At 38.2% G+C, this 23,358-nt stretch overlaps 1 protein-coding gene across 6 annotated transcripts in view; it reads left to right on the plus strand.

Moving 5' to 3' along the window:
• Positions 1–23,358, plus strand: part of tmem63ba (transmembrane protein 63Ba) — a 37,117-nt gene that overhangs the window by 11,365 nt on the left and 2,394 nt on the right. For 4 of the 6 annotated variants that reach the window (XM_047812708.1, XM_047812707.1, XM_047812705.1 and 1 more), the window contains exons 2-23: positions 10,771–11,005; positions 12,147–12,226; positions 12,919–12,957; positions 13,768–13,858; positions 14,320–14,357; positions 14,512–14,654; positions 14,818–14,869; positions 14,982–15,090; positions 15,225–15,295; positions 16,027–16,107; positions 16,228–16,351; positions 17,553–17,686; positions 17,873–18,010; positions 18,094–18,247; positions 18,491–18,597; positions 18,882–18,968; positions 19,877–19,942; positions 20,188–20,350; positions 21,235–21,340; positions 22,007–22,174; positions 22,587–22,702; positions 22,790–22,861. In XM_047812708.1, the coding sequence (XP_047668664.1) occupies positions 10,823–11,005; positions 12,147–12,226; positions 12,919–12,957; positions 13,768–13,858; positions 14,320–14,357; positions 14,512–14,654; positions 14,818–14,869; positions 14,982–15,090; positions 15,225–15,295; positions 16,027–16,107; positions 16,228–16,351; positions 17,553–17,686; positions 17,873–18,010; positions 18,094–18,247; positions 18,491–18,597; positions 18,882–18,968; positions 19,877–19,942; positions 20,188–20,350; positions 21,235–21,340; positions 22,007–22,174; positions 22,587–22,702; positions 22,790–22,861 (2,322 nt within the window). In that variant the 5' untranslated portion in view covers positions 10,771–10,822. Of the gene's footprint in view, positions 1–3,024; positions 3,163–10,770; positions 11,006–12,146; positions 12,227–12,918; positions 12,958–13,767; positions 13,859–14,319; positions 14,358–14,511; positions 14,655–14,817; positions 14,870–14,981; positions 15,091–15,224; positions 15,296–16,026; positions 16,108–16,227; positions 16,352–17,552; positions 17,687–17,872; positions 18,011–18,093; positions 18,248–18,490; positions 18,598–18,881; positions 18,969–19,876; positions 19,943–20,187; positions 20,351–21,234; positions 21,341–22,006; positions 22,175–22,586; positions 22,703–22,789; positions 22,862–23,358 lie in introns of those variants that run through there. The other 2 variants (XM_027165854.2, XM_047812710.1) reach the window with 2 other exon arrangements.

The raw sequence follows: 23,358 nt of genomic DNA on the forward strand, positions 1-23,358 counted from the left end.
AACTGCAACCACTGAATTTTTCAACGACTTGAAAAAGCCTAAAGTAATTGCAGGAGTTATTCTAAAGCCGCTCGTCTTATAGCACCGATTTGAAGGCTCACTCTTGAAATTGTTTTCCACACAAAAACACTAAGACATTCTGAAATGGTTCCAAACAGAAGGCATGGTCCATATTATACCTTTTTGTGGATTCTATATGCAGCTTGAAGTAGCCTAAGTAGTTTTACTCGTACCAGCAGGAGTAAAACACATAGAAGCACAACCATGGAAAATTAGGAGAATTGTTATTAAATGCTAAAGTAAAAATGATGGCTTTTCAGTTGTTATAATTAGGACCATGATTATAACAAACAAATTTGTGCTACAGTAGCTCACTCACCCACATCAATGAGCTTTGGGCACCTGTGACTCTGTTCACTTGTTGTCTTAACCACTGCATGCCACGAACACCCAACAATACCTACTGCTTTGGAGATCCATCACAATTTGTCCTCTGTCAAAGACCCTGTTACTTTAAAAACCCAACTGACTGTTCTGTTCATTTGCTCTATAATATATCCAGCCCCTTGGCAGATTCTATTGTTACAAGATAATTGATGTTTTTCATTTCACCTGTCAGTGGTTTTAATGTCATGGTTGATCAGTGTATACGGTGCAGTTCACATTTAAACAGATTGACTTTAAAACTGATTTTGTGTCCAAGGTTTTTTTTTTTTTTTGCAGCTGGCTCTTCATATCAGAGGTCTTATTTTACAATGCAAGATAATTTACTTAATTTTAATAGTTCATTAATAAGTAATAATAATTATGTTGGCTTTGTAGAAGCCAACATTCTGTTTTCCGTTATAAGCTGCTGCTTCTTCTTCTTTCTTCTTCTTATAATAATATTTTCTTCTTGGCCAAAAATTTATCAAGAGTAACTTCTCCTAGGGCTTTCGAGCCACATGCACCAAATTCGGATATGTCGTAGACCCTGGTCTGAAGTTTGTTGCTCCTATTTTTTCTAAGTGATCGGAATTTCGGCATTCCCGGTACGGAAGCTCAAAGTGGCTTTTTTTCACATAGACTTCCATTATAAACTTTGGAGGTTTATAACTCAGCAAGTTTTTGAGCGATTTATACCGAACTCAGATAGGTTCTTTAGGACCTTACTCCGGACAAAATTTTTATTTCGGAATTCCGACGGAATTTTCGATTTTTCCGTAGTCGACGATCGAACATCCCATAGACTTGAATGGGGAATTCCGAAAATTCCTCTAAGCTCTCACACACGCAGCGTGCGCAGAGCTCAGGCATGGCTTCTGTTCTGTGTTCTATACAGTATGGTAATAAGTGGAATCCCATAATGACTGCAGTACTGACATGAATTGTCCAAACCCTCAGTAGCCACTTTTCGTCAAAGGTATTGGCACCCCACCCGGTATTCTGGTGACGTCATGTGTAGCTCCACCCCCAAAATAAGCTAAATCAAAAATTAGCACAACATGGACATGTCCTATATCAAAACATTCAGCACAATGAGGGGGACCGCCTCACATGTATTTTGGTCACGTGACGTCATGTGATGTCACCTAGCGGTCCAGTAGCTTTCACAATCTTTCTGTCCACTCGCCTCCAAAAAGCACCAGCCTTTGCGAATACTTGCACCGTCAAAGCCAACATCAAAGTTTGTCGTGACGAACTTTACAAATTTAGTTTATAATTTAGACTCATTCATTTTATAAGATAAAAAAACCAAAATAAAAAAAAACAAATAAAATTTTTGTATGTTTTAGTGTAACACAATCACTCCTTCCAGCAGCAGTGTTCTGTAGTTTCTGTAGAACATAAGGAACGGAGACAACCATGAAATGAACTCTAACATGGTACAGATTTTATATTAGAAAATAACCAGTTTATGCACTTTGTTCCAGATGATCCATGCATTTGGAAATCAGAATGTCTTTGCTCTTTATTTTGTCTCATGAAATGGCTTTCAGCAGCATTCAGATAAGAAGCTGACAAACAGTGAATCACTTAATCAATATGAAAAGTAAAGTACACTCGGTAGGGGTTAAAGAGTGAGCCAGCTGACCAAGTAAACCCTGACACACACCCATTAAACAGAAAGAAAACAGCTCACGCTAAAGCTTTCACCATGTAGAAATTTCTTTGGTGAGTACAGGGTTAATGTCAAGTTCATAATATATCCAGTGTTGTAAACCGTATTAGTATAAATTAGAGTTTATAATTTAAAGAGACTGACTCTAAAGTACTGAAATGGTGGTAGAAGACTGTGTGGTTTGTTTTGGCTATTCTAAAGAGAAACACCCTCACCCCTCCAAAAATCTTTTATTTTTTCACATTTGCTTTAGATCCAAACGTTTTATCAACGGTGTAGCGTTTCATTCAGAATTCTCACACATTTTCTATTATTTCTAAATCAAATAATAGCAAATTAGCAGCAACTTTGGTCCTAATCCCTACTAGTACTATAAGTATTATGTCACAGTTGTGTTATTAAAGATGCTGATTCAGCAATTACTGTTAAGCATTGACGACTAATCGATCCACTATTCCGATAAGCTTAATATGGATATGGGAACAACAACAGAACTCTATATATGGCTTGTGAAGCTCAATGAGCTCATGTTATTCTTCACATTTGATTCTTGTTTGATCAAGCTCAGAAATGGCAGCATTCCTGAGCCAACTTCCTCTAGCAGAGACGGCAAAATTTCTCTAGTTGTTTCGATTCTCTAGTACATTTAAATATTGTTTATATCGGTTATTGGTGCTTAAAACCATATTTGGACTACAAATGGAATGTCAGCATTATAAAGTATTGCTGACTGGGTAGCACATAACTCAGCTTCATGTGAAATAAGCCACAGAATCCCACATCTGTCCACAGATCTGTAAAACCTCAACACGTAACAAAATTTGGCTCGTGTTTTTGCGTCACTGACCAGATTGCAGCGTCAGCCTGATAAAAGCAACGTCGTCTAGTTGCCGAGCACGTATTTAGGCCAAGAGCTGACAGACTTCAGTCTGTGACCGACCGATTCCTACACAGCGGCCTTCTGTAAGCTAAAGCTGTTATTAATTTGCCTTTGTTGCGTTTTGTGTATGGGAGGTAATGAGGAATAACCCATCAGCACCACTGGTAGCTGTGACTCTGTGGTGAGTTACACAGCTTTTATATATCAAGCAATGAGTAATAGATTTGTGTAGTTTATTTTTATCTGCTGTTGATTAACTTTATAAATTATGATTTACCATTTAAATAAGCAGTACTGATAACCACAAACAAAAGAAAATGAGAGTGATAGAAAAGGACAGACAGTATTTCTCTGTGAGCTGTGGGATTTGTTTGGTCAGACAGCTGAATAGTTTTTCCTAGACCTGTTGAACTGTCCTACGATGGACCGTCTATGACGTCTATTTATTTTACATTTCTGATGCATGACTTTTAGGATATTTTGCTGAAAGTGCATTTTTTTCAGTTCTCGCTACAGCAGTTCAATAGAAACCCGGTCACATGTTTCCTAAACTGTCTGGTTTTAGCTCAGACAGAGACACCTGAAATTCTGCTGTAAGAACTGCAGTTCATTGTTCTCTGAGTGTTTTAAAGGGTTTCATAAGAAGTGGTGAGTGTTTCATAGGTGTGGGGCTGTTGGAGACAAGCAACAGTACAATCATTATCAAAAGGTTTTAAATTTTTTCTAGATTAATACTCACTTTTTTCTGTCAAGGGTGCCAGTAATTGTGGAGAACACTGGAGTGGATACTGACATCTGTACAGGGAGTTTCATTTCCCTTGTTAAATACTTTAGATACTTCAGGAACTGTTGGAAAATTCGACTTTAGGAGTATATCATGGCACTTAAGCTGGTTCCACTGTTTACTTACTTACTTATACTTAGCTCAGTATACAGAAACGTTCAGATATTTCCGTAGGTTTCTGCCATTCCAGCCACATTTCACTGAGTCATTCACACTGAACATATTTCAAGTCTAGTATATAGACATATTCCCAGCCTAGTTAAATATAAACCAATTAATTCAGCCTTGAGTTGCAGTTTTATCATCGAGACTGGATTTTCACTTTACACTCCTATCTGAGATAAAGATTTGCTTTCTTTCACACAGTTGAACTTGTGCACAGCATTCCTTCTGTGTTATGTAATGAATTGGAGCTCACTAGTTGGTATATGAGTAGTTTAGCTTCTTCAAAGCAATTCATGTGGAATTGTTTTGGTATCCTGTCTCGAATAAGTATATAGAATAAGACATAATTACATTTTTTAAAATCAGAATACAAAGTATTTTTCTTGTACTCTTTTATACAGCTAGTTTGTCAAACTGTTGTTATTATTATACATTTATTTCACCCTCGGTTGTATTGCACTAGAGGAAGTCCCCAGGGACACGTGGACTCACTGTTTAGCTATTTACAACAGTAGGCTTGAGCGTAACATGTTTACTAGGCTGAACAAACTATACAGATTAGCCAAAAAAAAATTGATCTCTTAATAAAATTCATATAAAAACATTTTATCAATATTCAATTTTTAATTCAAATTTCTTTTTGAATTTCATATCAATATTCAATTTTCAATTCAATTTTCAATTCAAAATTCTTTTCTGCTGTGAGCCATTGGTTCATTGGTCTGGCTGGCAATGAGAGAGCCAACACAACTGCTAAAGATGCCTTCAACCTAGACACTTCTGAGTGTCAGATCCCAGCCTCTGACCTCAGTATGTTCACATATGTATATATGTGTGGGTGTGTGTGTGTGTGTGTGTGTGTGTGTGTGTGTGTGTGTGTGTGTGTATGTATATATATATATATATATATATATATATATATATATATATATATATATATATATATATAGAGAGAGAGAGAGAGAGAGAGAGAGAGAGAGAGAGAGAGAGAATAAATGAACAAAAAAATGTTTTAATGTTTATTTCCCTTTACTGTAAACTTTCCTTAATAGGGCTCAAAACTAACAACAATCACTTTTTTCTCTAGTTGTTTGTTTTTTTTATGCCAACTTCCTCTAGCAGTTTCGATTCTCTAGTACATTTAAATATTGTTTATATCGGTTATTGGTGCTTAAAACTATATTTGGACTGGATTAGCATTACACAGGGAGGGATGTGGAGTTAGGCTGCTGTTGTCAGACAAATTCTGTGATTTTACTCACCTCCAAATCTGTATCTAAATATTCATTGAACTTTATGTCCAACTGCTATGTTTTTGAGCAAAAGATTTCAGAGCTACTGAATCCCCATATTTATACGTTTTTGAATTTCTGTCAGCGGTCATAAGTTATGGTCATATATATTGCAGCAAAGAGAAAAACTTCACATGACTGAAACAGATCAATGAAATATCCTACAGACGTATCCCCAGGGAATATCTGTGCCGTACAGATCGACATGTTGGTAAATATTCTATCGTGTTGTGTTGGCAAAAAGGACTCACTCTTTTCAGTTTAAGGCAAACATTGTATATTGTTGTTCAAACAGAGAACAATAAAATAGACACAATTTCATAAGAGCTTTTAGAGAAGTAACTCTTCCAGAGCTTTTTGTTTGTTCTTACTGTTACTAAATTCGTGCTATGGACATGTGATCCTTCAACCAGCTAGAATAATAATAATAATAATAAAAGGTCAAACCAGTCATACAGAGATCTCATTTCTGTGATTTTATTGATTTGATCAGAATTACACCTTTTATATCCTATCCTATGTCACCGGTCCTTTAGAACAACTTGTGGATTTGACAGAAACCACCTTGTGTTTCTTGTTGAACATTCTTAGGCCCATATTACTTTACTCTGAAGCCTGTTGCAATGAGGAAGCTTTATTGATTTGTTGATCAGAAGTGAAAGGAGCAGATGGAGCACAGCGAGTCACACAGGCACACTGCTGCTCTCAAAAGCCATAAACTAGTGTATTTATCTGTAGCATTTAATCGCCTGCTTTTTAATCATTTAAAAGAGTTTCTTTCTACAGTCATACACATCTACAGTTACGGTACATATATCCATATGATAGATCCATATGATGGTGTCAAAAGCATCTGTAAAATATCAGTGGATTTCTATTGGATTTCTATTTTTGTTGGAAATTCCCTCTTCTTGACCCATGAGTTTAGATTCTCCTCTAACGTGTCCTGGTACATCTGTTTATACATGTTTCCCTCTAGGACATGTAGGAAGATGTTGAGATTAGTTGTATTTATGAGCTTTGCTATGGCTCTGTATCTTCTGGTTGTTTATGAAAGCTACTTGTGGCGTGAAAGTCTTCTAAACCAGTGGCAACATCCTATATAAACATTTTCATCGCCTGCTTTTGTGGAATATTTACATGTGTATCATCTGACACTTCTTTCCTTATCACATTTGTTTTAAGTAAATCTAAAAAGACCATATGTGTTCATTAGAAGTGGATATATAAAGAGGAAGTAATTTAAATAACAAAAAAAAAGCAAAGTGTCTAAACGCTTGTTTCCTTTCACTCTGTAAAAGCACAAACCTCATTTCTCCATTTGCATGAAGCAAATTTTGCCAAAATATTGTGGCTGGTGTTTGTTGGATTAAAACAGATTTAGCACAACACACAAAATATTGCTGTGAAGATGAGCTGTGTGTTTAAACTTTATCCCTTCTTCTCAGTTTCAGCTGAGTCTGATATAAAACTAAAAAGCAGGTCTGATGCCACATAATCACACTAATGTTGGATGACAGATTATTAGCTAATAATATGGTTTAATTCAAAATTTTATCACTTTTGCATAATTAAGTCATTCATTCTGCCTTAAATAGAATAAGCAAAATGTATATTCTATTCAATCAGCTGTATTTTTAATCATTTCATTGTTATTGATTTTATAGTAAGTTTGTACCACTTCTGAGACTAAATAAAAATGACAGCCGATTTTATTAGTTATCATACTTTTTTTTTCTTTTCAGGCCATGGTACATAACCTTATCCTTACTATGAACATTTCCTGCATCCAATGGCAACTTTATCCATTATTCATTTTCTTCAAATAGCTCTGTATTAAAGCATCACTAATTCATGTGTACGCTGGTTTCTTGTAATAGAATCCTTTTAGTAAGCCTTTCTTTCCAATCGCTCAGCCTACTGGCCTACTGAAGACCAGAACTAATGTTTGAGTACAGTTTAAAAAAAAATAAAACTATGCACATATATTTTCAATATTATTTATATTGTCTTAATAAAGGTCTTTAGTCAGAAATGGGTCATGTGGGTCAATCGTACAGTGAAAGTGATAAGGCCAACACACTCGTTTGTTTTTGGGTGATTGCCAGACAGTAGTAGGAGCAGTGATGGCACACGGTTGTTGTTTAATAATTCAAGGTTGATCTGCCATCAGCTAATCTAGGCATATTCTTAACATAACCATAAACAGCCTTAACCACACTTGCGCTGAGTATGATTCAAATAAGATGCTATTAATTTTAGCAATAAAATAAGATTAAACAAGCAGCCATTGTATATCCAGCAAAATTAAATCTAGAATTGTAATGATCACTGATTAAGATCATCATTACAGCACAGTAAAGTTTAGTTTTATTTGTTCCACCACACTGTTGAATGCCTAAATCTGATTGGTTGTTCAGTGTGTATTATTTCCGTTTTACGGCTCGACTGAGGCCATGTTTCTGGCTGCAAAATTACCTAGAAATTAATATTCATGCCCATAACCCCTATAGAGGATCTTGTACAGCGAGCACTCTGCGTAATTTGAGGACAAATACAACTGAGTTCTGTTGTGTTTTCTTCCCTACCTAATGTTTTTGTGCAGGTTCTGTGCTATAATGATGTTCCTATAATTAGCTGTGTGTGTTGTGATAACCATCTAGGGGTGTTTTATTTCATCGTTTCAGTATTTTTTAAATGTTTAATTTTTAAATAAACTCCATTAATTTTTCTAAGCAGTTTTATTCACGAAGCGCCTTTATATGACTAGGGCAGAGCAACACTATTCCTCTTCTGACCTTTCACACTACAGAAGCAAAAGCAGAGGTACAAGTAAAGCCAATCTGTGAGTGAATCTTCAAACAAGCTAATGCCCACTTACCCTGACAGATTGTTGTGTACAGCTTAACAGATAATGCAAGCTACAGATATAAAGGCTCTGTCCTGTAGATTGGCTGGTGATTGCGTGCTTGTTGTTCTGTTATTTAGGTTTGGTGTAGGAGGTTTGTGCTGTCCAGTAACCTTTTAAAAGTTGGGTTTGAATTGTAGTTATTTTGCAACATTTGCCACAAATCATTTCATGCAATTTCCACCCTGCTAGATCTGCCTCAGGTAACTGTGAGTGCTGTTATTGTGAAATGGAAGCATCGAGGTGCGCTTTGAAGCAGTTGAAGCAGTAAATGAGAAACTTTCAAGCACTTTCCACAAAAAAGTGCCAGTCTTTTGTTTCATCCTGCCTCTGGAAGGAACATCAGCACAAGAACTGTGCATTCATAAAATGTGCCTCTTCTGTGAATGAGCAGCTTTACACAAGCCGAAGATTTAACTGGAATGAAGCACATACCACTCTGGAGCAGCGGAAACATGTTTACTGGAGTGAGCTGATGGATGAATTTGGTTTGGCAGATGCCAGGAGATTCCTGCTGGAATTTAGGCAGCGAATGTTAAAGGAGGAAAAATGCTCAGAGGCTGTTTTTCAGGTTTGGCCATGAAGGTTAAAGTTAAGTAATGCTGCAACAAAGACATTTCCAACTGCTTTGTGGTCGGGTCTTCACCATTGATCATTTGAAGACTTTGGGTTAAGTTTGTGGTGAACTCAGAAATGATGCTGACCTGTTAGTTCCTCAGGAGCTCTTGGTTGCTTAATTCCACTAAAATACAAACTGTTGTAGGAAGGACATTATTTACATTTATATTATTTACTCACCAGCATCACACAAATGAGGAGGTTCCCTTCTGAGTCTGGTTCCTCTCAAGGTTTCTCCCTCATGACGTCTCAGGGAGTTTTTCCTTCAACTTCATTTTGAACTGTCCCACTGTACTGCTTGTCCAAATCAGTGCCTGGCATCACAATGCTTTGATGGTCTTTCAGAGACCAACAATTCTGTAGAAAGTGTTCCCATAAGACCAATCCAACTCTGTATTAAAATCCAGCGGCATTCCCTAATGTCTAATCTTCAACGATCCTCAAACCAACCCTTATTCCAACATCAAAGCCACTGAGATCCAACTCAGAGTGTTTCCTTCATTCTGTTTGTAGTGAATGTTAACTGAAATGCTTGAGCAATATCTTCATGATGGTTTGCACTCCGGTTGCATTACATTCGACTGTAACCGTTACTACACTTACTTACTCCGATTCATGACACCATGCGTCCCTTCCTCCAGCTGTGGCTTCTTTAGTAGCTGTGAGAACAGAGCTTTAATTGCATTTCTTTTCTAAATTCGTTTCATTTCTTTAATTTAGTTACCGATGTATAAAAGCAATTTTAAAACAATGTTACATGTTCAGTCATTCTGTTTGTACTGAATATCAGCATGACTGCAGCCTTGTGCCTTTAACCAAATCCCTCCAATCAGTACAACAGCCCAATTGTGACTGTGATATTCTACATTTGCACCTTTCAAATGTTTACCAGTGAAAATGTCTTATAATGCTCTGTTTGTTGTCATATCTAAACCTGAACAACCTGTTAGAAACTACACTTTCTTGGGACACTATCAAGAGAAACATGAATTCGGGCTACACTAAACAGAATTAAAATGTGTGTACTTTTTATATATATAATTTATGTATACGTGTGTGTGTGTGTGTGTGTGTGTGTGTGTGTGTGTGTGTGTGTGTGTGTGTGTGTGTGAACTTTTGCTTACATTACCATGATGTACATGCTGTAAGATTCTGCTTCTCCCAGTAAGACCTGAGCTTTTGTTTGCCATTGAATCATCAGTCTGAGCAAGTATGTATGATGTAGATGATTCATTCAGCTCCTTCAATATCTCTTTCTCAGGATTGTTTGAGAGTGTCTAATTTACTGACTGCTGCTTTACTAAACGCGATTCCAAATGTATCACACCTCTGTGTGTTTCATTCTTAAACTGGTGGTGAGGGAAAGACTGACCGAGCTGCCCGACCTCTGTTTGTCTATTGTTGAGCCTCCGTCTTGGCTGATGTCACAAAGTTCTCTGTGTGTGTGTGTGTGTGTGTGTGTGTGTGTGTGTGTGTGTGTGTGTGTGTGTGTGTGTGTGTGAGAGAGAGAGAGAGAGAGAGAGAGAGAGAGAGAGAGAGAGAGAGAGAGAGAGAGAGAAAATAGTCAGAGCCTGTAAGGCTGTTCTTTTCAGATCATACACATCTCCACATGTGAGAGAGAACAGTTCTTGGCTGCCAACTACTGCCTTTGTTTGTTTTTTTTTCTCTCTGTTACGTAATCTGTGAGTCACACCTGAGACTCACGGTGTCCCGACTCTGACAAGGATGTTTGTTAGAATCTGTGGGTGTGAGGGAGTGCACAGTGAGCCACACAGTGAGACATACTTTTGGTGACTAGTAAGCTGTGTTCACTGGGTAGACTTCAATTCCCCGTAGTTTCTGTTTTGCAATTATCTGTTTAGAACTGCAGAATCACTCGTTATGTTTCAAACCTGTCTTTCCTGTCTTGTGCATACTGAGACTCCTTGTTTTTATCTGCTTTATTTTGTCTGTAGAATTTTTTCTTGTATTAAATATTTTTATTTGTTTAAAACTTTCTCTGTCTCTGTGTGTAATCTGCAGGTGGCGTGTGTCCAGATCCAGAATGCAGCTGTGGTGAAAGTGCTACTTGTTCATGATGCTGCTGCTGTTCGTGCTGATGATGGGTGTATTGGGCGAGATTCAGGCATGCTCGAACTGCTCACTGAACGCCTCTAAGGACTGGTGCTATACAGCAAGAATCCGCAGCACTGTGCTGCAGGGACTTCCGTTCGGAGGAGTGCCCACTGTCCTTGCCCTCGACTTCATGTGCTTCCTGGTACGTCACAGTAATTTGCAATTTGTTGACAATTGCAGATGGTTCGAATGACTCCTTTATTATAGCTATTATTTTTAGTGAGACGCAATTCAGATTTTTTTTTTTCCCTTCATCTGCTTACCTGCCAATTCCCACAACAACAGAGGAAGGGGAATGCTGATGTGCTTCTTCCAAGGCACAGAGATAGCCAACCACATCTTTTCAAGTTGCTGCTAATGTTGCATCACAGTGCAGCGTAACGCGCTCCGAGGAAAGCACTATGCTTCAAGTATCGAAATCAGGACCTATGACCTTATCTTCTTATGCCAATCATGAGCCTCTATACACACAATAGTTTTATTAGTAGCATTATTACTGTGTATTATTTATACACAATAGTTTTATTATAGTCTTTATTCCATTACGATGTCTTGCACCTGCGTGTGCTTGTGTGTGTTTGCACTTGTTCAGCCACACCCTTGATCTAGTGTTTGTTGTGGGAAGTGTCAGCTCAGTGGTTAAGATGCTGGACTTCTGATCGAAAGGTTGTGAGTTCAAATCTCAAGGTCATCAAGCTGCCACTGCTAGGTCATTGAGCAAGGCCCTGAACCCTCAATTGCTCAAAAAAAAAGTGTGTGAGAGAGAGAGAGAGAGAGAAATATAAGTTGCCCTAGTGAGATAAAACGCTTCTAAGGAAACAGTTTTTCTGTGAGCTAACTTTTTCGAGTGTATTTTATTGCAGTGTTGAAAGTTTTGCATATAACAGTGCAGTTATCCAGACGTACTGCTGAGCTTTTGTTAAAACTTTTGACTTGGTGGTACGTTGCATAGTCTCTCTTATGTGCTTTCTCTGTCTCTCTCTCTCTCTCTCTCTCTCTCTCTCTCTCTCTCACATAGTGTACACCATGTACATTTGTGCATCAACTGCAATATCGTATCATGTGTAAGTGGGTGTGTTCGTATCAATAGAATATTTAAATCTACTTTCTTAGAAGTCTGAATGATAACCTTTTTTTGCTCCCCACATTTTTACCATTAATGTGAGCTGTGACCTGTTTTTTTGCAGTCAGTTGACAGTACATCTGCAATATGATTGTCTCTTCAATGTAGCTTTGGATTACATCTAGGTGTGGGTGTGTGTGTGTTTGTGGTCTTCATCCAGGGGCTGCTTTTTGTGTTCTCCTTCCTGAGGAAAGTAGCATGGGATTATGGGCGCCTGGCTCTGGTCTCAGATGCAGACAGGTAAGAAAAATAAAGTTCTGACCCATCAAATACAGCATCAATTATCTTTCTCAGAGTAGGTCCGTCCACCTTTATTAGGTATATTGATGAGTGGCCCCACTGGTTTTTTTTTTTTTGTTTTTTACTGTGCGCCCTGACAATCTGAGGTTATGCTCTCGCATATCAGCTGTATAACATTTATTACTGTCCTTAATGTCAGAAGATGCCGTTCTGATTTCGGGTTCCAGCTTGACCATACAACCCTCACCACCACTAGATTTCAAATGGCTGCTAATATTGACCGATTAACCTTCAGTGAAATGCCACCACTTTGAGTCGACCACTTCAGGGAATCACCACTTTAAGTGCCATTGGTGACCAGTTTTTACTGATGTGACCAGGTTATTTCACTTTCCTCTGTGAGTTTGTCATTACATGATCTCATGTGGGTATGTGGTAACTCAGTGGTTAAGGTGTTGGACTACTGATCAGAAGTTTGTGAACTCGAATCTCATGTCCACTAAGCTGCAACTGCTCGGCCCTGAGCAAGGCCCTTAACCCTCTACTGCTCAGATGTATAAAATGAGATGAAAAATCTAAGTGGCTCTGGACAATAATGCCATCTGCCAAATGACGTAAATGTACATCCCATCACGCTTCTTTCTTTTGTTTTCAATTTTTATGTTTTTTTGTTGTTTTTTTTTAACTTTAAGGCAGGATCAGTGGTACCGGCGTCTGGATGAACGAGAATAGTATGTCATGTTTTTACCTTCAACACTTCTTTGGAGTTCCTGCTCTCTTTTCCAAACAACCTTCTCTGGATTAACCTTCTCTCTTTGCCTTTTCCTGTCTCTTTTTCTCCATTCGGGATGGTGGAAATGTCTTTAACATAGCTCTATTAGCATTCTTCTCTTACATAATTGCATAGTTTTCTATTATTCCTCTACATTTATTCCAGCGGTGAAGGACTTTATTTTTAATCTAGTTATAGACTAATCAGTGATGCATGTGTGTTAATTTAATGCTCAGCATGCCTTTTTTTGGACTTGACTGTTGCTTCTCAGAGGCAGGCTGCTTGCAAGGAGAGGTAAAGCTCTGTGTAATTAGCTCCAAAAATATCTCATATATATGCTATCTTTGTAGTTCTTATTTCCTTTTCTAATAGTTGTGCTCTCGTCGGCTGGTCAATGGTGATTTCTCTCCCTCTGTACATGTCTAACCATCACTAAATTTTCTTGTTCTGCATGTCACCTTCTCTCAAGGCCTACTTTGTCCCGTGGATGTTGATCCTTAACTATGTGTACACCAAGGGGGGAAAAAACTGAAATAAAAGTCTAGGATACTAGTTACATGATATGTGGCTGAAGTACTAATTTAGCCACTCATATTAACTCAACTACTTTTGTGTGAACAAATTACACACAGATGAAATAATAGTGCTGTGTCTTGTATAGCCTACCACAAGTGCACTGACTCTGCATTTTAGTTTGTAATGTCTTTAGACATGCACTATGCATAGTACACCGAGTAAACTGGCTTGTTTGGTTTGTGTTTGCACACAGCGTGGCCTCCGCATTGCAGACACCAGTGGATTCCCGTTACGAGCGCTTGACTTCGGTTTCCAGTTCCATCGACTTTGACCAAAGAGACAGCGTAAGCGTTTTATTTATAACGGCTTAGTCAAGTTTTACCCAACGCTTTCACAGCATCCACTGGAACACACCTCTCACCATGTCACTCGTTGGGCAGGCCTTAAACACACGCCTTGGTATTTTGTAAAGGTTTTCTCGGCTTAGTCTCAAAGCCGTCAGTCTGACTTTCCCTTTCCCACTTTCTGCAGCAAGCAGGCCACAATGTGTAATCTAGGGTGTGCAGCTAGGTTGCAGATTTACAGCCATGACCAACAAAATAAACTTGTATTTTAGTAACTAATATGCCTTATATACTCAGTTGGCAGACTTCTGCTTGTACTTGGTTATTTTATAAGGGTATTTATACACTATATATAGTACACCTACACTTATAACAACACCACACAGACTGCAAAGCTAATACATGGTGTCATGTGTATGTGTGTTTACATTCTATAAATGTGCTGTGTGTCTTCCCTGCAGGGTTTCTGTTCCTGGCTAACGGCTATCTTCAGGATCAAGTAAGTTCTGTGAACTTTATTAAGGTCTTGATTGAGTCACTGTGAGTGCCGAGCAAGAATAATGAGCAGTGTGAAAGCTTTTAGAAATATTGTTTGTCTGATAATATATCTGTGCACTCTAAGTATAGCACCACTTGTCTTTTTTCCTTCACAGAGACGATGAGATCAGGGAGAAATGTGGCGAGGACGCAGTACACTATCTCTCCTTTCAGCGCCACATCATAGGTCTGCTGGTGGTGGTGGGTGTGCTGTCAGTGGGCATTGTCCTGCCTGTCAACTTCTCAGGAGACCTTCTGGGTGAGTTATTGAGTCTGTCCTTGTCGATTATTCTGATTATGACTTCTGTTCTAAAGGCAGCCACCACTTGCACCAGTCAGGACATTTAATTTCTGCCACATGAGTTTGAAGATCTGGTAGATTTCTGTGCTCAGCTCATTATATCTTCCCTTGTCCTTCACAGACCATAATGCATACAGTTTTGGAAGAACAACAATAGCCAACTTAAATTCTGGGTAAATTTAATTAATTGTATTATTTATTAATTGTTTTAGCATTTGCGGTTCTTTCGTACGAATTGTGTGAACAACACAAGCATTTAATTGATGTTAATTTGTATTAATACAGGAACAACCTGCTGTGGCTGCACACAATCTTTGCATTTCTTTATCTGTTACTGACCGTCTACAGCATGAGGCGACACACCTCCAAGATGCACTACAAAGAAGACGATTTGGTGAGTGGGCTGCAGCGTTATTGGAATATTGTGGTCTAGACCAAGAGTGCATCAAGTACTTCATCATTGATAACTGTTCTATTAGAAAGAACTACTTTTTAAATGATCTTTTCCCCTTTTCTTTCTCTTCACAGGTGAAACGCACTTTATTCGTACATGGAATCAACAAATACGCAGAAGAAAGTCAAATAAAGCTGCACTTTGAGTAATGCTGCTAATATTCATGTCACTCAAATCTGAAGTCTTCCATCATTTACATGTTATTATTTTAGCTACACTGATGTAGGATTGCCGCAGTAACTTTAATTCCTGGCTGTACACAAGATCACAGCCAAAGACAATAACACACACTTTTTAATTGTCAGCAATGGGACCCAGCATATCTGTTACTTATTTGTTCTAAGATGGCATCAGAGTTATAGATATATAGAGTCGCCACAGATTGCACTGCAGATCAGAGTTTTTGAGACCGGAGATGACAAAATCTCTTTCCCTGTCAATTACAGTGACACTAACACGTGAGCTCATGTATGCACAAAAGGGCATGTAGTGCTTTCCTCCAAAATGGCCAAAATAAAAAATTGGGGCTAAATCCTCAATTATGTAATGCATTATTATAAAAACCCATTATAATGCTCTTCAGTAATTACAAACAGGATGTAAAACACTACACGTGCAAGTCACAAAATTTGAAAAATATTTGAAAGCAAATCAGGCAGAAAATACCAGGCTGAACGTGTCGATTGTAGGTAGACATATGAACTGGTTTTCTCCGAGGTTTAAGTACTGTTAATGTCAACTTGGCATTAGAAATCAAGTTTTTGTTCTCTATGATTATTTCCATCCCTTATCATGAATAACTTTCTTTTATTGATACATTTATTAATTTGTGTATTTTATTTATGCCCTAACTGAGGTCTCTGCTCTTACACACAGGCAAGCATATGAAAATTGTGTTGTATTGGAAGCTCGCATTTGTTATGATGTGGCCAAGCTCATGTATCTGGACTCAGAAAGGTGAACATTAACCATGTGCAACTATTTTTCCTTTAAGCAGCCAAAAATTGCTTGTTGGCTGGCTGAGATTAATTATTTGACCGAGTGGTTATCAGTTCATTACTAAGCTATTCTCTACAGGAAGAAGACAGAACGCAGTAGGAAGTTCTACACCGACTTGTATAGCAAGGAACATGTGCACACTATGATCAACCCAAAACCATGTGGCCATCTTTGCTGCTGCATCATAAAGGGCTGTGAGCAGGTGAGGCCTCTTTAGTGCTTTAGTATTTATTGGATAAAATGCAGTGTACAGAATTATATTATAACCCAAGTTGTTTAGAGCAATTCTTTATTTTTGAACTGTATATTATATACCTGTGTATATATCATCCAGTACTTATGGGTCCTCTTACAGATGACGCTCAGTAGGATCGAGTCAGCTTTGTTTGTATGCAATGCACACTGAGAAAACCATTTGAAAATGATATGCCTGAGATGTTCCTTTGTACCATGAGGGGAAAATCAGAACCATTTGTTTTTTTTATTATTTAACATGCTTCTAGTGTCCAATGCAGATGTACACACTATCTTTTGTCTTTGTACTTATAAATATGAACAAAAGTAATGTATTCATATGCGTAATTAAGATACATATATATGAAAAAAATAATAAAACTGATAGGAAAAAAGGTATTCAGACAGGTATAAATGCTGCAAAAATACATGGTATTTCACCATCACTTGGTAATTCCTAGGTATCACAAAGCTGTAATTGGCTACTAATGTTTTTTGATTAATTTAAAAAAAAATTTATAATCTCCATATAATTTTTTTTAAAAATGGATTTTAGGCCTGTACGTTTGAATACATTTTGATATATGCACTGGAAGTATATAAAAATAACAAACCAAAAATTGCCCGAGGATTTATTTCCTCTGACGGAAGCCTAATAAAAGTCTAATTGAAAACAATCAATTTATTGAAGATGTAACAAAACACTGAAACCTAATAAAGAGGCAGTAGAATATTGGAAAAGTTTAATGGCATGATCTCTCTCACTTGTCATATCTTGTTTCGTGGTCATCTATTAATCGCGGTTATTCCAATAGTGAGAATTCTGAGAATTACACCATCTGAAGATGCTAAACACATTACAATAGCTCATTTGCACCTCCTGGGACTTCATTAGCTCCTCACACATCACCACCACACCATTTGGTCCTCGGCAACGTTTATCTTTCATCATCTGTTTTTCTTTTTTTTCTGTGTCCCATTATATAAATCAACAGAACCCACGATGTAATAATGTATACTTTCTCATGTGTGTGACTGAGCATGTAGAGCACAACAGTGTTCATTTGTCAGTTTTCTCATCACTTCAGTGAACACTGACATATTTTCATGTGCATCATTTTACCTTTTCTTAATGGAAATTGACACTAATATGTCATGGTATTGTGCAGAGGGAAGCAATGAACTACTACACTGAGCTGGAGGCCAAGCTGAGAGAGGATTATAAGAAGGAGAAAGAGAAGGTCAGCACTAAGCCTCTGGATATGGCCTTCGTCACCTTCCAGAACGAAGCCATGACTGCAGTGTAGGTTTGAGAGGCTGTGTTTTGGATGTATCTAGATGTACCCATCGGTTGTCTGGTACATGTGTAAATTATAACAACATGTATAACATCAGCTATAAATGGTGCATTAGATATTTCTCTTTTTTTGGTCTCTTCGTCAGAAGACTTGTCACAAGTATTTTTCTCTTGTGGTTCTTTTTTCTTTAGTATTCTTAAGGACTTTAATGCTTGTAAGTTTCATGGCTGTCACTGTCGACGCGAGCCCAAATCCTCACCCTTTAGCAGTATCCTACATACACACAACTGGTCAGTCAGCTACGCTCCTGACCCTCAGAATGTCTACTGGTAAGAGCCTCTGTTCAGAACAATCCACCTGTCCTCCATCATAATCAGCAATACAGGTAGTAATGTTGTCATTTCTCCTGCAGGGAGCACTTGTCAATAGGCGGCTCATCCTGGTGGCTCCGCTGCTTTATTATCAACTGTTTCCTCTTCCTCTTGCTCTTCTTTCTCACCACTCCTGCCATCATCATATCTACCATGGACAAGTTTAATGTTACAAAACCTGTGGAATACTTGAATGTAAGTAGAAATTGCATGGAACACGAGAATGACTTCCCTATACATGCATGCTGTGTTTTAGCTTTGACCTGGCTGTTTGACAGATAAACAGATTATAAAGGAATGCAGGATAGTTGATGTTTTAGTTCACCTCTTACTAAGAAGTGGGATGTTATAAAGTATAAATAAAATGGATTTTAATTTGTCACTCCCACATCCCATGTCCTTCTCTTCACTGTGTTCTGCTTTGGTCTGGACTTCCAGAATCCCATAATCACCCAGTTCTTCCCCACTCTGCTCTTGTGGTCCTTCTCGGCCCTGCTGCCCACCATCGTGTACTACTCTGCTTTCTTTGAGGCACACTGGACACGGTACACACTCGCTTCCCTGCTTTCGTTCTTTCACTCACATCAGCTAGCACTGTATTAGAAGAGCTCATAATAGAGGCACAGGACAGGTTAAGAGTTCTGTGCATTTTGACAAAATAAAAATGTATGAAATAGACAACTGCAAAAACAATAGCTTTCTTTATTGTATGTTAAATTTAGATTTTATATTTAAAATCGGAAAGCTATGCAAAGCTTGTTTTTTTTTTTGTGTGTGTGTGTGTTTTTTTTAATCTTACTCTGGGGATTTTGGGAATGTTTCCTAACAGTTCTGGTGAAAACAGAACCACTATGCATAAGTGCTACACCTTCCTCATCTTTATGGTCCTGCTGCTGCCATCTCTAGGACTCAGCAGGTTAGACCTGGAATACATAAAGCCGTTGTCTTACACTTGTTTGTGTTACTGTATACGATTAAATACTCTATCTTTCGAAATTTTGAAATGTGTGATCAAAGATTTCTCTGGGCATTTACATCGATCAGCCATAATATGAAAATTACTGACACGAATAAGATCTTGTTAGATTGGCATCTGTCAAGGGTTGGGATAGATTAGCCAGCAAGTGAACAGCCTGTTCTTGAAATTGATGTGTTGGAAGCAGGAGAAATGGGCAAGTGTAAGAATCTGTGTGAGATTGTGATGGTTAAATGCCTTCTCCGGTTTTGTTCTTGTTATGCACTGGTGGAGTACCTACCAATCAGTAATGGCATAAACTGGATGCTCTGTGCAGTGTTTTGCCGGGACCTGGCATTCATGTGGGTTATTTTAGCATTTACTGCAGACCAAGTACATGCCTTCATGACAACAGAATTGCCTAAGGGTGTTGGCTTTTTCAGCAGAGTAATGCAGATATTTGTCAGGAATGGTTTTAGAAGTATGACTGACTTCAGGCTGTTGACTTGGACTCCAGATTTACCAGATCTCTCTCAAATCAAAATAACGTTTTGCTGAACAAAAGTCTGATCCATGAAGGTCTCACCTCACACCTTCCAGGACGTAAAGGATACGACACATCACACACTCACAGATCTTTTGAGGTCAGAGCAGTTTTGGCAGCATAAGGGGGACCTACACAATATTAGGCAGGTGGTTTTAAAGTTATGGCTGATCGTTGTAAATTCCTATCAATCTTATGAGAATGTTTTTCCTTGTTGCAAAAACTTTGGGTTAGCTTATCACTGGTACTTGAAGTACGTTAACTATGAAGCAATGTCCGATCACTGCAGTAATATGCTCTGTCTTCATTCTTTTCCTTTATGTAGTTTGGATGTGTTTTTTCGATGGCTTTTTGACAAGATGTTCCTGGCTAACGCTAAAGTGAGATTCGAGTAAGTTATTGCATAAGCACACTTTTCTGAGCCATGTGGGATTATGGGAATGTTATACTGCATCAAAGTTTAATTGTATTCTGCATTAGGCTTGGGCTATAATACATTATTATATTCTCAGCAGTGCCATTTACATATCATCTATATATAACATCTGCACATTATCAGTTCTATGTAAATATCATTTCTTCAAGTGACTGTGCATAGATTTTTATTGAAAAATTATTCCTTTCTTTTCTTTTCAGATGTGTATTTCTTCCGGACAATGGGGCTTTTTTTGTTAACTATGTCATCGCCTCTGCCTTCATCGGTAATGCCATGGACCTTTTGCGCATTCCGGGTCTGCTCATGTACATGATTCGTTTGTGCTTGGCTCGCTCAGCAGCGGAAAGACGCAATGTAAAGAAGGTATTGAATGTCCTGAGCCCCTCTATGCTTTAAGCATGTTGCACATTATTAGGAGCTAATAGGGGTAGGAATTAATTCATTAGCTTTATTCACTATTCACAGTATATACACAACATAGCCACAAGTATGTGGACACCTGACCATCACAACTCCATGGGAATTTATATGGAGTTGGCTCCACTTTGCATCTTTAACAGATTCTTACTCTTCTGGGAATTCTATCTACAAGATTTTGAGTGTTTTTGGGAATTTGTGTCCATTCAGTCAAAAGAGTTGTTTAGCTACTTCTAAACAAGAAGGCATGGTGACACAATCAATGTTCCAGTTCATCCCAAAGATCTTCAGTGGGATTGAGGTCAAGTTTCTTTGCAGGGAATTTGAGGCCTTCACATCAGGCTCATCAAACCCTGACTTTATGGTCATTGCATAGTGTGATTCATCACTCCAGAGAACATTTCCACTGCTTCAGATTCCAGTGCTGGTTTGCTTCTAGACACTTTCATTTCACTTTAATAGCACTTACAATTGATTAGGGCAAAATTTGCTTTAACTGATGAGGCAAGGTTGGTATATTATGACACTGCCACCTAAATAAGTACGCTTCTGTACAGCATTGCATGGCTGTGTCCTTGATGTCATGACCCTGTTCACAGCAATGGTGTGGTCGACACACCCGAACTCATTAATACGAGGGCCATTTCGTGTGCACTACTTGTGAAAACAAATGAAACCACTTCATAGACTTCAAAATCCCAATAAATTGAAATTTGTACAATTTATTTCCCCCCCCAATTCATCATAGCATTCATTAGGGTAACAGTATAATACAATAAATCATATACAATGAATCCTAAAGCTAAATTAATGTAGTATTTGCTATGCAGCATCAAGCATACGAGTTCCAGTTCGGGGCAGCATACGCCTGGTTGATGAACGTCTTCACTGTGGTCATGACCTACAGCATCACCTGTCCGATCATTGTTCCTTTCGGTAAGCTTCTCTCACCCACACAACTCTGAACAATGGGAAGCGGAAATAAACAATCAATGACTTCTCAAACCACATGTCATTTAAGACTGAGCATTGGGTTTTAAATATTAGATGCTTTAAAATACCTGTAAAAAATGTAACTTTAGTCCACAACACATAAAGTAGCAGCAGTCTCTCTTTCAGATGTTAAAAAAAAATTAATAGATGATCATTTTGTAATTCCCTGTATCTAATGACTGTGTTCTCGAATATCTTGGGTCATAAACATCCTTAATGATGACTTCTGAAGATGCTCTTATCAGTTGTCATTGTTTTAGGGCCCTGAGCATTACAAAGTGTTCGTTTCAGTCCACGTGTTTTAGCATCCAGTAGCTGTTATGTGACGTGGGGGAATTATGAACCATAATAGCTATTGTGAGATCAATAATGAGTGTGTAAAATACATTCGTAGCCTAATATATGATATGACATTTGCTGTGAATCCACCCTTAGTCTTAGAGACGTTTAACAGACATGTCAGAAACTGATACTGATGACGTACCATATGATGAATGAGTCAGAAAGACATCCATCAGGTCTGACCAGATTTGCATTGAGGATATTGTTTTTAGGGTGAATTAAGACAGGGCAAAGAGTCTTTTAATCTCTCTCTGTGTCTTCTTTTAGGGTTAATGTACATGTTATTAAAGCACCTTGTAGACAGGTATAATATGTACTACGCCTACCTGCCGTCCAAACTGGATAAGAAGATCCACTCCGGAGCTGTGAACCAGGTGGTGGCTGCACCCATCCTGTGCCTCTTCTGGTTGCTTTTCTTCTCCACCGTACGCACAGGTGAGCAGCTTTCATGAAATATTTTGCTACATGCATATAAATGATTCCTGCCCACAGCCTATTTAAAATTCCAGTAGCTTTAGTATTGTGTATAGTTTGCACGGTTTACTATTATTGAATTAATTCGTTATGCACACTGTACTAGAAGCTGTTCCATAATGACAGCAAAATATATAAAGGCCAGACTGTTGAGCTCGGTCACAAGATTTCTTAAATCAAGCTCAACAGCTCAACAGACCTGGAGACTATTGAGTAGATAAAATGTCTTATCCGGGTGCCATTTGTATAAGATTTGCTACATACACCATTCATGTATTGTCTCGGAACATTAGTTTATTCATTTGAATGCAATTAATAAAGGCATCTTAACAACCCTTTTTTTTTTGTGTCATGTCGTCTCTGCTCTTTCTAGGGTTCCTCGCTGGCACCTCAATGTTCACATTTGTGGTTCTGATCATCACCATCATAATTTGCGTCTCACACGTCGTGTTCGGACATTTCAAGTACTTGAGTGCGCACAATTACAAGGTAAGTCCGTAATCCACCTCCACGGATGTGGTTGTATGTACCGTACTCTACTTCACTGTGAACCTGCACTTCATGTGTTCTCTGTAGATTGACTCGCAGGATGTGGATGGAGCAGAGAACGGACAGCCTCCTGGCACCTCCCCACCCATCAAATCTGCGGTGAGCTTGAACGGCTATCAGTGTAGCACGTTGTCTATCATTTTCTTACACACAACTCATCTCACCGTGACATGAGTTATACATAAGTGACAGAATGCAGCATTAAATCCACACACACCGTTTTATCAGGAAGGTCATATTGCTTTTAACTGGGAATGTATTACATACAGCTCATTCATGAACGAGTTCTCCAGGTCAGGCCTGTCTATTAGGATCAGTTTTAACCCTTCTTTTTGGTCGCCCAGAGCTATTATGCCAAGCAGCATTTAACGGTATTCAAATAAAGTTCAAATGAAAATAACCTGTTTAAATGTCAATTTTTAAAATATCAGTGTCTCAAAGACGGAGCAAGAAAATAGCATGCGGATCAGTAGATGTTAGCACTTTATTAGTTTAATAATGTTACTGTGCTATAATATATACAGTGTATCCTGATACATATAATGCATTGTAAGTACAGAGATGTCATATTGCCCAGCCCTACTAGAGCATACTGT

Source organism: Tachysurus fulvidraco, chromosome 4 (genome assembly GCF_022655615.1).
Source record: "Tachysurus fulvidraco isolate hzauxx_2018 chromosome 4, HZAU_PFXX_2.0, whole genome shotgun sequence".
In the NCBI taxonomy this organism is placed as follows: domain Eukaryota; kingdom Metazoa; phylum Chordata; class Actinopteri; order Siluriformes; family Bagridae; genus Tachysurus; species Tachysurus fulvidraco.